Genomic DNA, 17158 nt, shown 5'->3' with positions numbered 1-17158 from the left:
TTCCAACTTTACATGAAAGACCAACTTTGAGCAAGTCTAAATAAGACTTAATAACCTGTTTTGATCATGGTTTACCAACAATACAAATTAGAGTTCTAAATACAAATTAGAGTTCTAACAAACTATGCAAATCTAACCAAGAAACAAGTGAAGATGAGCTGTTAATTAAAGCTCGATAGATAGCTCGACAGATCATATCTATCAGGGTTTAATGTTGATGCTTGACAGCAGCTCAACAGAAGTGTATCTATTGAGAATTACGAAATTCAGATTTTCAGATCTGATTTCATGCATATCCATATGAATTTATGTAGGGTTTCTTTTCTCACAACTCTAGACATATTTAAGGATTATTTTAAGGGCTGTCAAAAGTGATGCAAAGTGATGCAACTTGATACAAAGTTATTGTGCATGCAAATTGTGATTGGAGACAGAATTTGCCCGGAGACAGAATTTACCCTAATTCATCATATTCTCTCTAGAAGCTACTTTGTCTTTGCACCAAAGGGTTTTGTGACCAAGGAGCTTCTTGATCTTCATTGTTAGATGAACTAAAGAACTTTGCAACCAACATCTTCCTTAAGCTGGTGTGATAGTCACATACTGTGATCCGTGCATCATTGGTTAGTCACGTACTAAGATTTGTGCATTGAAAGGAAAGATTGCCACTACATTACAAGTTCAATTGGGTATTGTGATAAGGGTTCAACTGTAAGTTGGTATTAGGCACTGAGATTCTTTTACATGTAACCGCTTGTTTTTATAATAATGGATTCTCGGGAGTAGTGGCCTTTAATTCACTCGATGGGATTTTACCTCGGTGGTTTTACCCATTCGTAAACAAATCACCTGCATCAAATTTATTTTCTGCTGCATTTAACTTAGTTGGTGATTTATTTGTGCTACCATACTTATTGCATATAATTGAATCTAATTAATTAACTTGACTAATTAATTGATTAATTTACCAAAGTGGTTAATACATTCTTGGCTTATTAAGTGGTATCAGAGCAGGCACACTCTGATTAAGGTTAATCTTTGCTGTGTGATCCATTGACTCCTGTTTGTCATGGATAGAGGATAATCTCTAATTATACATTTTTTATTTGATGGCACTAACTATACATATTAGAAAGTACGCATGAGAGCTTTCTTACAGTCTTTAGACGAGAATGTGTGGCAAGCTGTGGAGATTGGTTGGACTAAGCCAAAGGAAGCGTCGGCTGATTGGGAAGATGCCAAGATCAAAGCAGCAAACTTCAACAGTAGAGTATTGAATGCTTTATTCAGTATGGTCACCAATGAGGAGTTCAAAAAGATATCTTCTACTGAAACGGCTAAGAAAGCATGGATTATCCTCCAGACAACCTATGAAGGAACTAAGGCTGTCAATAATTCAAAGGTCCAAAAGCTCACTACTAGCTTTGAAGAGATAAAAATGGAGGAGAATGAGTCTTTTGATGAGTTCTATCCTTCAGCCTTTAATCTTGGGAAAACCATTCCCGAACCCAAGGTTGTAAGAAAGGTGCTAAGGTCTTTGCCTGAGAGATTTCATATCAAGATCACTGCCATTGAAGAATCAAAGGATATTGACTCTATTCCTTTGATGGAGTTGGTTGGCAACTTGCAAACTTATAAATTGGGATTGACTAGAATCGGGAAGCAAAAGTAAGAGCATGACATTGAAGGGCAAAAGTAATGAGATTGATGAGTCTTCTGATGATGAAGATTACCAGATGAAATCCTACATCACTAGGCAGTTCAAGAAGTTCACGAAGAATGCCAATGCGAAAGGATTTGATAAGGATCGTAAGCAATCCAATTCATCTCAGTTCAAGAGCCAAGACAAAGGAAAAAAGGATGCTAAGGATGGAGGTCAATACACTATTCCCTCCAAACCAAAGTGCTTCAAATGTCAAGGTTTTGAACACATGAAACAAGAATGTCCAACATATCTCAAGTCAGTTGGTAAAAGTAAGGCTCTTATTGCTACCTTGAGTGATGCTGAGATTGAGATTAAGTCAAATGATAGTAATGTCGAGGGAATTTTAAATGCCTTCACTGCTATAGTTAATCCTACTAAAGGGGTTACAAAAACAGTAGATGATGAAGAGGACTTGGTGGATTATAAGTTTGAGAAAATGAATGATCAATATGACATCCATACAGCTTATGCAAAATTGTACAAGATTTCTGAGAAGCATGAGAAACTATATAGGCTGACCACCAAGAAGCTGAGTGATGTTGAGCTAGATCGAGAGGAGCTCTCTACCAAGGTTGATGAAGCAAATCAAACCATTGGAGCATTGCGGTTTGAAAACAACTTCCTTGCTAAAAGGACAAAGAAGCTTGAAGCAGAATTATTCCAAGTCAAAGCTCAATTGGAGAGGACTTTTAATGCAAAGCTCAATGAGATGATAAGCCTTCAGAAAGCTGCTTCTGATAAAACCGATTTAGGGTATGATTTCTCTTCTCCAAATTTTGGCTCATCTAGTACTACTGTGTTTGTCTCACCTACTAATAATGTTAATTCTGAGAACAATGTAACTAAAAATGAAATAGCTAGTGAGAACATAGACAAGGAAGAGCACCCCCTAAGCTTGAAAAGAAAGAGACTAGAAACCCTAGGACTAAGAAGGTTAATAACAAAAAGTCTTAACCAAAGAAGCCGCATCTTTGTTATCACTATGGACGTTCAAGGCATACTTGTCCAAATTGCTACAAGTGGTTAGCCACTCAACAAAGTAATAGTATGATCTCGTCCGGAAACCAGAATCAGTTTCCATCCTCTCTTGCTCCTCTTGGAGATTTTTTTAAGGCCCTCATGTTCCTTTCGAACTTGAACAGTTTCAATTCTTCCCCTTCACCATCGGATCAAAGGTTCACTCAAAGGAAAGGTTTTTCCTAGATGTGGAAGGAAAAAGGCTCAAGTGAGTTAATCATTTTTTTTTTCTCTCTCTCTCCCCTTATGGTTATGCATTACTTGTTTGTTTTGCTTTCTTGTTTTGAGTTAGTCTAGTTTTATACTTTGTTTTGTTCAAACATGTTTTTGTTTGTTTGTTTTTAGTTTTTAGTTTTTTTTTTTTTTCATAAAAATTAAAAAAAAATTGAAAAATCAAAAAGAAAAAAAAAACCTAAAACAAAAACAAAAACAATGTGTTTTGTGTACTTTGTTATTTGTGTACCTTGGATGGCCATTGAAACAAAGTTTTCTAAACTTTGTATCTTTTGTAACTTAGATGAGCATCTCAATACACAACTAAGCAAGTGAGCTTTGTGGCTTGTGTTTGTGATGAGCACAATTAAGTAATCTCTTATACTTAACACTCATATCACTCTTTTTGATGGGAAGGACTAAAAAATCCTAAATGAAAGGCATAAATAATCATCTCACTGCTAAAGCCAGCCAATCATGAATAACATATGTATGCTTCGACATAGCAAATTTGATGCTTAAGCTTACATAATTGGGTATTTCTTTTCTTTCCCTTATATGCCCATGCATGACATGCTCAAAAAGAAAAAGAATGTGCAAAGAAAAAAAAAAGAATCAAAATGGTTTTAAATATGGTTGCAAGTGTGTTTCTAAGAGATTTGGGAGTTATAGGATGTACTTCAAAAGTGATAGTCTCCATCAAGCAGTTATGATTGTGTGTGAGTGTATGTGCAAAGAAAAAAAAAAGAATCAAAATGGTTTTAAATATGGTTGCAAGCGTGTTTCTAAGAGATTTGGGAGTTATAGGATGTACTTCGAAAGTGATAGTTCCCATCAAGCAATTATGATTGTGTGTGAGTGTATGTGATTTTCTCATATCTCAAATCATCATAATATGAGACACTTATGCACTCTTGCTATGTTTTCACACACAACATGCAAATTCTTTGCTATTTTTGATACATGTACAGGTACAATGTGATCTAGCCATCACAAAGAATACATGTGTTAATATAAAGTTGGTTAGCCTTGTTTAGTGTGTGTGTGTGTGTTTTGGATCTTTGAATGCTTTGCATTTTCTTGTTGAGAGATGTTTTTGAGAGCTTAACATGTTGATTGGATCTATGTTTGAGTAGTTTGTTTGTTGCATTCATCTCTATGTGTTTTTCCTCTCTTTGAAAAACTCTTTTTCTTCAAGTTCGACAGTTTCTCGACAGATTCTTATCTATTGAGCCCCTTGGACATCTTTTCTCAACAGAAGTTAGTGCATACTCGATCCGTCGAGCATTCTAGAATTTGTCTCGATAGCTTCTTGACATCTTCTCAATCCATCGAGAAACTTTCTATCTGGCCAATAGATTCTCGACAGAATCTCGATCCATCGAGGTACTTTTGTTGTTGACAAATTCTTGACAGCACCTCGATAGATTCATATCTATCGAAAGTTAGTGCTCAACAAATCTCGATAGCTCCTCGATCCATTGAGATGTGATTTCTTTATATATGCTCAATGCAAAATTAGATTTCATTTCTCACTTCTCTCTTGATAGAAAGTCATTTCCTCTCCCTTTAAACACTCTTTTCTCACTCAAATCCCTCTACCTACGTGCTTTTCGACCTAGACCAAGATCAAATCACTTGTAAGTGTCCTAAATCCTTCATTCTTCATGCATTCATGCATTTTAGACCTAGGTTTTTGGGGTTTTTGATAATTTTTGGGATTTTTGAGGTTTTTGTGAAATTTTTGGGTTGGGTGTTATTTATTTGATGATATATGATCATGCATTGCATTCCATTAGTATTTTCACAATGTTTCGTGCATTTAGATGTGTGCTTAATTATTGAAAATTGTGTGTTGGTAGGTTTGGATTGGATTTCAACCCATGATGCAATTATTTTTAGCACGTCACATGTTCATGCATATTTCATGCATTCATACCATTTCTTTTTTTTTTTTTTTTTTTTTTCTTTTGTGACTGTGTTCTCTCTCTCTCTCTCTTGCATATTTCATGCATTCATACCATTTCTTTTTTTTTTTTTTTTTTTTGCTCTTTTGTGACTGTGTTCTCTCTCTCTCTCTCTCTCTCATAGACTGCTCATGGTACCCAAGCGTAAATCTAATCCGACTTGGAACCCTTTTCATTCTGGGTCATCCTCATCTTCTGATCTTCTCATTCCCCCTTTTCATGTTCAGTTCTGTGATGAGAATGCTTCTAAACGTGGTGTTCATTCGGAGCGCCATGTGATTCCATCGAACTTTGCCGACATTCCTTTACCCGATGTCATTCACACTCGAGGATGAAAATCTCTTTGTGAGATACCCTTGAGGTGTCCCATCATATTCTTACAGGAGTTTTACTCCAATATGCACGGTATTAATACCTCTGTACCTTAGTTTACTACGGTACTTCGAGGTACACGTATCGTTGTCACTCCGGATCTTGTATCTGAGATATTATGCGTCCCGCAGGTTGCGCATCTTGACTACCCTGCTTGTCAATGTTTAAGAACTATGTCCAAAGACGAGTTTCTGTTTCACTTCTATGAGAAACCCTTCATTTGGGGTGAGTATTAAAACACCCTATGCTCGAGCTTTGCAAAAGGCCCGAGATTCCTTAATATGGTAATGACATTTGTTCTTACTCCACTGTCTCACTATAGCTCCATCACAGAGCCTTATGCTCGATTTTTGTTGTCCCTCTTAGAGGATATTTCCATAGACTTTCCCTCTCATTTCATTATCTCTATCATAGATGTCTATAAGGATACGACAACCCGTGATAAGTTTATTTTTCCTTCGGCTATCATGTGGATCCTTTATCATTTTTTTATCCCTATTCTTGATTCTCCTAACTTCACTGTCATGGGTGCCATCAACGTAGCGTCTGTTTGGCAAACCAAGACCCAACTTCAACCGAAGCGGCCACGGACAGAGATGACTGATCCTCTAGCCTCCACCATTCCTTCCACCTCCGCTCCTTCTTCTTCGAGTGATGGTGTGACTCTCGAGGCCATCATGGCGCAGCTTCAGTGCATGGATGATTGCCTTAACACTCTTAGTGATGAGTTGTGTCAGGTGAACACCTGTGTCGGTCGTATTACTCGACGACAGGCTCGCCTCAATGGTTTCGCTGCTTCTTCCTCTCCTTCTCTAGGTGCTACTGTAGATAAGGATAGTGATGATGATGATGAGGATGAGGATGCTAGCTCTTCTAGTAATGAGGAGATGACAACCTCTTAGTGACTTACCCTTGTCATTCATGACCAAAAGGGGGAGTAGTTTTGGAATGATGAGAGTAGTCTTGTATCTAGGGGGAGAGTTAGCATATGACATTTTTGTTAAGGGGAGTGTCTATATTTTTAGGGATGTAGTAAGGATCTTATGTATTTTTCTCTTCTTTCTTTGTAGTTACATTATCCTCTTGTACACCGGTCTTATGACCATTTATTTATGACATACATTGTATTTATTTTCATTTATATATATGTTGATGTATGTTGTTTTTCACCTATCTCTCAATGTGTTGTTTCTTTTCTATCTTTATACACATGTTTTTTTATGTATGCAATCCTTTATTTTTGTTTCACTCTAAGATGCCTTGATAAGTTTTGTTTAAAGTGTTTTAGAAAGACAAGTTGTGAAAATCTATCATGCCATGAACTCTCTTCTTGCAAAGTTTTTCAAGAGTTTGTGTTAGGGTTAGATTTTATTGTATTCAACAAGTGGTTATGAGTTTAGTGATTTAAGACTTCTCTCATAATTCATTTGTTTGTTGTAGTTTTGTCACAGATTGCCAAAGGGGGAGATTGTTAAGACATATGTGGATCTTGTTAAAGAAATATGTTATGTAAATTGGCAAATCTTTTGACAAAACATATTTTACTTGTAATTGGGTTGATCTAGGATGAGTTTAGTACTTCAAGGAACAAGAGTTCAAGTTTAGTATTGAAGCCATGTAAATCTGTCCAAGAAATAAGTGAAGAAGTGCTGTTCATTAAAGCTCGATAGATAGCTCGACATATCATATCTATCGAGGTTTAATGCTGATGCTCGACAGCAGCTCGACTGCAGCTGTATCTATCGAGAATTACGAAATTCAGATTTTCAGATTTGATTTCACGCATATCCATGTGTATTTATGTAGGGTTTCTTTTCTCACAACCCTAGACATATATAAGGATTATTTTAAGGGCCGTCAAAGGTGATACAACTTGATGCAAAGTCATTGTGCATGCAAATTGTGATTAGAGACAGAATTTGCCTTAGTTCATCATATTCTCTTTAGAAGCTACTGCGTCTTTGTGCCAAAGGGTTTTGTGACCAAGGAGCTTCCTGATCTTCATTGTTAGATGAACTAAAGAACTTTACAGTCAACATCTTCCTCAAGTTGGTGTGTTAGTCACGTACTGAGATCTGTGCATTATTGATTAGTCACGTACTGGGATTTGTGCATTGAAAGGAGAGATTGCTGCTACATTACAAGTCCAATTGGGTATTGGGGTAAGGGTTCAACTGTAGTTTGGTATTAGGTACTGAGATTTCTTTTACTTGTAACCGCTTGTTTTGATAATAGTGGATTCTCAGGAGTGGTGACCTCAAATTCACCCGATGGGGTTTTCCCTCGATGGTTTTCCCCATTCGTAAATAAATCACCTGTGTCAAATTTATTTTCTGCTGCATTTAACTTAGTTAGTGGTTTGTTTATGCTACCACGCTTATTGTATGTAATTGAATCTAATTAATTAATTTGGCTAATTAATTGATTAATTTACCAAATGGGTCAATACATTCTTGGCCTATAAATGAGTATAAGAATCTTGGTTAAATATTTGCTGCACTAAGCTGGGGGTCTTTCTCTCCCTCATTCTATCCTAGTTTTTCCTCTTTTACTTGTAATTATGAAGCCATTAATCCTTGTTTATTGCTATTATAATGAAGGCCATAATTTCTTGGATACAATGGAAGTTTTCCCTCACGTTCACTTAATAATAATGAGAAAAACATTCTGCCATTTATCCTAAAAAAAATAATAATAATGAGAAAAATATATGATTTTTAACATGTAAACATACTTATTAATCTGTCAGATATCTACCGTTGGAGGTCTATCATATTCATTGCTGGACCATATTCCTCTTATGTACTTATTATAATGGGCCAACTTTTATATTAACCAACTACGAAAGAAATGCATAATTTTTACTGTGCGAATATATTTATTAATTTTCCAGACATCTACTGCTAGACGCTTCTCTTGTTTACCGCTGGACTATTATTTAAGCACATATTGTGGCGTGCCATCCTTTGTGCTAGCTTATCTTTGCAAGAGGTACTTTTGGGGACTTATTATAATCTTTGTTGGATGCAACGCAGACTTTGAGCAAAAATGGGCATTTCACACTTCATCGATAGCCTTTAGACTATATTTTAATCCCAAAGTCGAGTCTCGTTCTTGGCTTCCCAAATATCATTATGGGCAATCCAAAAAGGCCCCCCAACAAGGTGTAAAGCATAACGAGGGTCATAATTTATGGTGCAAAGCTTGCATTCGAATAATTTAAGGCGCAAAGTTTAATCTAGTGTATAGTTTAGGGTGGTAAAGTCTTTCTCCTAATTACTATTCTAAAAGGAATTTATAGATAATGTTCTCTTTGGTTTTAAATCTACTGCATCAATGTTGAGTGTTACACTAGCTTAGAGAGAAAATTGATGTTTCTTGGCAGTGGAGCAGTAAAGGCAAGCTGGTGTTGGTTAGGCGATTTGGGTTCCTAATGTTTTTTTAAGCGATTGTCAGTAGCGGCTTGAATATTTTGTTGGTTGTTGTTTTGATCGTTATTTGATGGGTTAGTGCAGTGGTTTGAAAGAAGTGTATCTATTTGTTAGGTTGCCAACATGATGGGTTAGGGTGGTTGCCAACGTGATGGGTTAGTGGAGTGGTTTGAAAGAAGTGTATCTATTTGTTCTGTTGAAAATTGTGTTTTAGAGACTTGATTCTTTATGGCAAGTGTATTTCATTTTTTTAGTGAAATACTAATGTGGCATCTTGCAATTAGAGAGTGTAAAATAGGGAGTTTATGCCAAGTCTAGACTGAATGTATTTTCAACACATACTAGAGTATGATTTCTGTCTTAGATTATATATATATATATATATATTAAAAAAAAAAAGTCTAACCCATCAAATACTAATAAAGCCATAATTTATTTATAACAAAATCTTAAACAAGGTGATACAACAATAAGAGCATTAGCATTTGGGGGTGTAAAACCCCTAAATGGCTATTTTTAAACCCCAAACACCAAAAAACTCTACATTTGGGTTTCTATAGCTAAAAAATTTAGACACAAGCTATAGTAACGTTCTATAAGTAAAACCTCATTGTAGTAGGTGATCATCATTTTTTTAAAAAAATCTTTTTTCCTCTCTCTCTCTCTCTCTCAAATTGGGTTATAGGTGAGATCAATCTGCGATGGTGGTGATGGGTTGTGGTTCACCTTATCTAGTGGGTTTTTTTTTTTTTTTTTTTTTTTTTTAAAAAAAATCTAGGTTTGCTAATTGTTTGTGGTTCTTGATGGTTGTGGAGGTTGTGCTAATGGATACTAGTGGTAGTCGTTGCAATGGTTGAGTTTCTTTTTTGGTATGGGGTTTGATTTTGGGATGGGTTTTGATTGTGGGTGAAGAGAGAGAGAGAGAGACGGTGAGGAAGAGAGAGAGACAGTAAGGAAGAGAGAGAAACTACTATTGGTGAAGAGAGATGGTGAAGAAGAGAAAGAAAGAGAGTTAAATGAATAAAAAATTGAATTGTGTTGGGTGTGATGTGAAAAATAAGAAATGAGATTAGGTGATTTGAAAAATGGTGTTTTAAAGTAGATAAATAATTTGTTTGGTGTTAAAATAGGTTTATTATTATTATTATTATTATTATTATTATTATTATTATTACCTGACTATGAATGCTCTAATAATTTAGTTATTACTAGCCTCATCACACGCATTCTATACATGCGATGAGGCTCTTTTTTTATTATTTTGAGTTTAATGTAATTTTTCAATTTGAATTTATTTCTTGTTAGTGAGGTTACACAGAAAGGAATTATTAAGAAACTAAAATTTAGGATTTGAAATGGAGTAAACTACAGGGTTTAATGTGTGCTAGTTTTTAGGGAAAAAAAATGTATCAAATGTGCGTGAGATATATTTAAATAGAGAATGTGTTAATTTTAGGAAAAAAGTTTCTCTAGTAGTTTTTGTTTTCTTTTTTCTTTTTTCTTTTTTTTTCTTTTTTCTTTTTTTAAGAATAAGGATTATCTAATTAGATTAAGGGTATTTTAGACATTTTGTGAAACTATAACTAACTTTCTAAATCCTCTTAATATATAGAGATATATGCCATATAATAAAAACCTATAAAATATTTAATTTAAAAAAAAATATAAGCGAGATGGGTTTGGGGCGGGTGCGGTTTAAAAATTTAACCTCGTCCAAATTGTTTGCAGGGTGGTTAAACCTGCCTTATTAAGAGTGGGTGAGGCTAGTTTAAGAGGAAATTACACTTTGCCACCCTAAACTATACACCATATTACACTTTGCACCATAAACTATTCGAATGCACGCTTTGCACCATAAACTATGACTTTTGTTATACTTTGCACCCGAACATTAGTTTTATGGTTAAGTTAGACAGAAATTAATAGCATGTGACTTGCATGTGATTTTTACTTAAGTGTGACACTGTTTAAAAACCAAAACACCCTCTTGACGCGAACCTCAATCGATATGCTTTACGACCCAACAAATAGTATTGGAATACTTGCCCAAGAAATCTAAAATTTAGATTTTGATAGAAACCCTGACCCAACGTTTATAAATGAAATGCGAACTAAAGGTATAAGTAACATACCTCGACCCAATGATTATAACTGAATCACGAACTGAAGGTATAAAATTTGAACGTCATAAGGAAGAATCCATGATAAGTTCACAGTTCTTGAAGAACCAAAAGAAGAAGCAAAAACTCACGTTTTTTCTAATTTTTATTCAATAATCCTCCATTACAATGAGTGCATGCTATTTATAAGACACGACTGAAAATAGGAAAATATAAAAAGAGAAATGATATGTCCACAACATTTTCACAACTTTTTAAAAATAAATTCTAAGTGACAGGTTGTTACTAGTTATTATTGTTGGGGCAAAAAAGTAACCTTAGTGTTGATTTAGTCTAAAATTAGTAGCTCCAAAATAGGAAAATAACTATAAAAAAAACGTTCTAAATAATAGAATCCTAAAATTAAGGTGGATTTGGTCTGAATTTAGCAACTCTAGAATAGGAAAAAAATCTATTAATTAGTATGGAGCTGGAAAATCAATCAACCATTAATTAACACCATAAATCATGCCCAATTATGCCAAATCAGCCCTCAATAGCTTGAATTAAATTTATTATGCCTTCATCTTCCTTTAGGCCAAGTTTGGAATGTCTTGTTTTAGAATCAGCCAAATTCTCTTGAATCAGCCCATTAAGTGCTTCTTTGATCTTCTTGGATCTTACTCTAGTAATAGGCCCAACTGGAACATGCAATGAATCCTTTAATACTTGTTGATTTCTATTACCTCTTCATAAACAATTAAAAACAAAACCCTGTAACCCTAAATCCCTAAATCAAACTAATGTTGTCTTTTTCTTTATTAATCATACTCTCTCTGCTTTGCAATCTTTATCCTTTCTAGCACATCAAGCAATTGATGCAATTCATGTAATTTCCATATTTGCCTCAAGGTGGAAAGAAAAGTTAGACCGCAAAAAAATAGCAGTGAGATACATGTTAGGATACTTGGATACGTGGATATGAGTGAGAGAGAAGATGAAATTTATGAAGAAGACAGAGAAAGGGGAGAATGTGTATGCCCAGAAAAGGAGGAATTAAAAAAAGAAAAAAAAAAGCAAGAGTAATAAAGAAACAAGTGAAGTTATGATATGAGGTAAAAGCATCCACAGCTAGTCATGGATATGGCAAATGTAAGAAAATTTTAGCATGTGAGGCCCAAACTGCTCAATAGCCAGACATGGAAACATGTAAAAATACAAAAAAAATTTGCCATAGTGCTACAGTACTGTCCTAAAGGTAGGACGGAACTGTAGCACAATGGTATAAAAAAATTGTTTTTTTAATGTTTAGTTCTTCTCTCTCCTCCCTCATTATTTCATGATCTTTCTCTCTCTTCCTTTTTTTCTCTTTCATTTTTCTGCTCTTTCTTCTTCCTGGTCTCTCTTCTTCAAACCCGAAGACTCTGCCTTCCTTTCTCTCAGATCAGCATGGAGACAACGGCATTAAAGGCTTAATTAACTTCTGTGGTGGAGGCGTGGGGGTCATAAGCCGTGGTCAGCATGGAGGTCGTGAGCCGTGGTAGAGCTATGGTTAGCGTTGGGTTCCAATGATAGGTAACAGTGGCCACCACCAACATAGAACCCATTTTTTTCAAACCCATGGTCTCGATGGTGGCAGTGTGGGGGTCGATGATCAATGGCAGCTGGATCGTACAATTGGGGTGGGTACCCTAAGTTGCTTGAGATGGCTAAGAAGCACGGGCTCAAAGTCCAGGCCGTTAAAGGCCATGGGTGGCTGAATTTGTGGTGGCTAGGTTTTTTTATCTTTGAATTTTTATGGTTGCTGATTTCTTTTGTTTGGGATTTATTGCTGAGATTTTATTGCTAGTTTTTTTGTTTAGGTTTTATTTATGAGATTTTATTGCGATGGTTGCAAAAATTTTCTGGCGTGATTCATGGGTCCAGTGTGAATTTTTGGGTGGTTGTTCTGGGTTTGGGTTTGTGGTGGATGGATGAGAAAGAAAGAAAAACAAAGAGACAGAGAACAAAGATGAAAAGAGAAGAGAGAAGAGAGAGAGATTTTTTTATATTATTTTATTCTGTAATTTATATTATTTTAATATATTGTAGGTAAAAATAAATTTGGGATGCTTGGTGTAGGGATAAGGACCCAAAATCATATATTAGGCCTTGGGTTTTGTTCGAGGCCAGTGACAGGTCCGAGAAGGGATAAATAGTTATAAGGGAGTCCAGGTTAGGGTCTCATAAATAAGGAATGGGTGAAAGGTGGTCTGAGGAAAAACTCTTCATCGGATATGATAAATACAACTCAAAGTATGTATTCCAGCAATCAGGTGGCCTTCCAAGAAACTTCAGTGATAGGGACGTGCCTCATGAACATACAAAAAGGAAGAGAGTCTGAAAATATCCAAGGAAAAGCTGCTACCACCGCATTAAATGCACTACAACTAATTTTCTGGCCACATTTATGTGGATAAGACCCTTGAACAGTGCTGCCTTGACTACCGCAACTCACAGAAAGCCAAAGAGGGTGTTTAATGGGATGAACATTCAAGTAAGGGCTCAAATGATCAACAAGTGTAGGATCAAGATAGCCCAAAGGGAGATATATAATGCAAGAGACCTTCCATGAGGAAAGGATTGGAAAAATAGAGAAAGAATACTGTAGCAATTAAAATTGGACTTATACCGAACTGTTATTGATTTATATAACAAAAAATACCTCCTCGGACAGTGAATTCATTTAGCTTTATTTTCCTTGTTCTTACTTGATCATTTTTTAAATCCATACTAACCGTTGTCAAATTCATTAGGGCCTAGTTCTCCAACCCACTCTCTACATTTTTATTGTACTGGACTCACTGGACCAAGATCCCATACACCTTACGCTTGGGCTACAAAACGTGTCCCTACAATTGGCACCTTCTGTGAGAAGAACTGGTGCAATAGTGAGTGACTGCAACATTCAACCATGGTAGGTTCAAGTCCACACCAAATAGAGTCTTTGGGATCCCAGCATGGCGACCCTTTCGTCAACCTTAAATAGAGAGGTGACCATGAAGGAAATGTGCATACCACCCATACTGATATGAGTCAACCTTGAGGTGGAAGCCATATCTCCCATGCAAAGAGTAGCAAGGGCATGCAACTAGAGATTGACCAGTTGAAGAGGGAGTTGTGCCATGCATGGCGAAGGCAAACCCCCTCTAACTCAGATGTTTCTTCTGATGACGAAAGAGATGTTAGTTACAGGCAAAGGTCTCGAATCCTGCCTAGCGAATCTTTCTCCTACGAGGAGGAACACCATCGCGAACAGAGGGTCAGAAGCCCGCCACACAAAGGCCTAGGAAATGACGCTATGAGCAAGGCGTTAAGCCAGATTTCCAAGTCACCCTTCACGGGCAAGATTAAAGACGTAAAACTACCTCGGTGGTTCAATAGCCAACGTTCACCATCTACAATGGTCGAATAGATCCTGTAGAGCATGTGAGCCATTTCAATCAGAGAATAGTTGTCCATTCTAAGGGCGAAACCTTGATGTGCAAGGTGTTCCCCTCCAATCTAGGACCTGTGGCCATAAGATGGTTCAATGGCTTGAGGGAAATTTCCATAGAATCTTTCAGGGGGCTCACCTAAGCATTTGGCTCTCGTTACATCATTTGAAGCAGAGTTCCTCAGCCCTTAGACTCCTTACTGTCCTTGTCCATACGAGATGGGGAGACCTTGAAAACATACTCAGATAGATACAGGGAGATGTACAATAAGATAAATGGCGACTTTGATGACGTCAACATCAGTACTTTCAAGAGTGGCCTCCCAACCGAGCAAGGTTTAAGGAAGTCTTTGATGGGGAAACCTATTACTAGTGTGCGCCAACTCATGGACCGAAATGATAAGTATAAAGGGTTGAGGAAGATCAGCAGCAAGGGAAAGGAAAGGATAAGGTTATCCCTCAAGAGAGGAGGGTTTCAGGTCGGACCGATATAATAACAACTGGCCACGAAGAGATTTCACTGGGCAATAAGGATCTGGCAGTACTCATGCGGTTAATGTCATATTCTGAGAACCGATGCATTAGGTTCTGGAGAAGATTAAGAATGAGTCATTCTTCAAATGGGCAAACAAGATAGCAGGAAACCCTATGAGGCGCAATCAGAACCTTTATTGCGAATATCACCAGGACTAGGGACATACTATAGAGGACTGTAGAAATTTGTGGGACCATTTGGACCAGCTAGTCCGAAAAGGAAAGTTGAAACACCTCTTATATCATTCTAGTGAAGAACCAGATTGGCCAGGAACCACGAAGAGATGCTCCTTTGAGACCTCCTTTGGGAACGATAAATGTCATCTTCGCCGCTCTAGGGAGGACCAGGTCCTGCCCCTCTAGGGTAATTTTTATTGCTCGGCAGTCCATCAAGGACTCAAACTCTGAGCTAAAAAGGGCTAAAGTGAACACTCGACCGGCGTTGTGCTTTACCGAGGAAGATATGGTTGGAACCACACAGCCCCACGATGATGCTCTGGTGGTGATGCTCAGGATTGGGGAATATGACGTGAAGAGGGTGATAGTGGACCAAGGTAGTGGCGTTGAGATTATGTACCCTGACCTATACAAGGGGCTGAACTTGAGACCCGATTACTTAGCAGCCTACAGTTCTCCTTTGGTAAGTTTTGATGGGAAGGTAGTCATTCTAAGGCATCAGATTAGGCTACCAGTGCAGGCTGGCTCAGAGGTGGTGGAGGTGAGGTTTACCGTGGTGGACACTTATTCTCCTTACATGGCCACTGTGGGCAGGCCCTGGCTTCATGTCCTAAGAGCTATCTCTTCTACCCTGCACCAGAAGGTGAAATACCCATCCGGGGATCGGATTGAAGAAATTGTTGGGAGTTAATCTGTGGCTAGATAATGCCTGGTGGCCGCCATTTGACTGATGCCCTAGGTCAAGTCCTCGGCCCATGCTGAATGGGGCTTATAGCAATTAAGAGCTCCGGCATTGCCTGTCAACAGATCGGCCACAAAGGCAAATGTGAGGATTTGGAAACGGTCGTTGTTAGTGATGATATAGAGAAATTCTTTCAGATCGGGGCTTAGCTACCTCCTCTAGAGAAGGAAAAACTGGTAGAGTTTCTTAGAAAAAATGTTGACATGTTCGCATGGAATGCTTATGAGGCCCCAGGGGTAGATTCGAGCTTTATTTGTCATAATTTAAACGTTAATCCCTCTGTCACCCTCAAAAAGCAACCACCTCGGCACTCTTCCAAGGATCACTCCAGTGCTGTCAAAGACAAGGTGATGAAATTAAAACAGGCAGGGGCTATCAAAGAGGTGTTCTATCCTGAATGGCTGGCCAATACTATGGTGGTCAAAAAGAAGAGTGGGAAATGGCGAGTGTGTATAGACTTCATAGATCTAAACAAGGCTTGCCCAAAAGATCCTTTCCCTATACCTAGAATAGATCAGCTAATGGATGCAATTGTAGGCCATCCTCGGATGAGCTTCTTGGATGCCTTTCAAGGGTACCACCAAATACCGCTAGCCCTAAATGATCAGGAAAAGACTGCTTTCGTCACCCCCGTTGGGAACTACCATTACAAAGTGATGTCATTCGGTTTGAAAAACGCTGAGTCTACCTATCAAAGGATGATGACAAGGATGTTTGAACCACATTTGGGTAAGAGTATTGAAGTCTATATAGACGACATGATGGTGAAGAGTAAGGTGGTCTCTGAGCATGTAGGATACCTCGAAAACATCTTTGAAGTTCTTAGGAAACACAAGTTGCGCATAAACACTTCCAAGTGCTCATTTGGTGTGGGATCAGGTAAGTTCTTGGGCTATATGGTAACCCATAGGGGAATTAAGGTCAATTCTGATCAAATCAAGGCCATTAATAGTTTACAACCACTTCGAAATCCCAAGGAAGTCCAAAAACTGACCGGAATAACCGCTGCCTTAAACTGATTTATCTTTCGATTAGCAGATAGGTGCAGGTTCTTCATCCTACTGATGAATAAGTGGAAAGGGTTTGAGTGGACTGAAGAGTACGCCTTGGCTTTCTAGCAACTTAAAGAATATCTATCTGGGCCACTTATCATGTCTAGTCTTGAAGTGGATGAGGTCCTGTTTGTCTATATCGTTATGGCCCCTCATGCTGTAAGTTTGGTGTTAATACGAGTTGATCATGGCATACAACAGCCAGTTTACTACTTGAGCAAGTCACTGCATGAGGCTGAGGTTCGTTATCTACCATTGGAGAAAGTCATCTTGGCGGTAGTGCATGGTACACTAAAGTTGTCCCATTACTTCCAAGCACATACAGTCATTGTCCTTACTCAGCTTCCACTTAGAGCCATACTTCAAAGTTCTAA

At 37.5% G+C, this 17158-nt stretch overlaps 1 protein-coding gene across 1 annotated transcript; it reads left to right on the top strand.

Annotated features, from left to right (window-relative positions):
* The first annotated feature begins 15276 nt into the window (after positions 1 to 15276).
* Positions 15277 to 15681, top strand: LOC112009600 (uncharacterized). The gene has a single exon (XM_024041932.1). The coding sequence runs from the start codon at positions 15277 to 15279 to the stop codon at positions 15679 to 15681; it is 405 nt and encodes a 134-aa protein (XP_023897700.1).
* Positions 15682 to 17158: the final 1477 nt, after the last annotated feature.

Source organism: Quercus suber, unplaced genomic scaffold, assembly GCF_002906115.3.
Source record: "Quercus suber isolate HL8 unplaced genomic scaffold, Cork oak 2.0 scaffold_497, whole genome shotgun sequence".
In the NCBI taxonomy this organism is placed as follows: Eukaryota; Viridiplantae; Streptophyta; class Magnoliopsida; order Fagales; family Fagaceae; genus Quercus; species Quercus suber.
This window is presented reverse-complemented; position numbering and strand designations above follow the sequence as displayed.

Excerpts from the sequence above, each read along its gene's own strand:
- LOC112009600 (XM_024041932.1), top strand. The coding sequence starts at position 15,277 with ATGGTTGGAACCACACAGCCCCACGATGATGCTCTGGTGGTGATGCTC.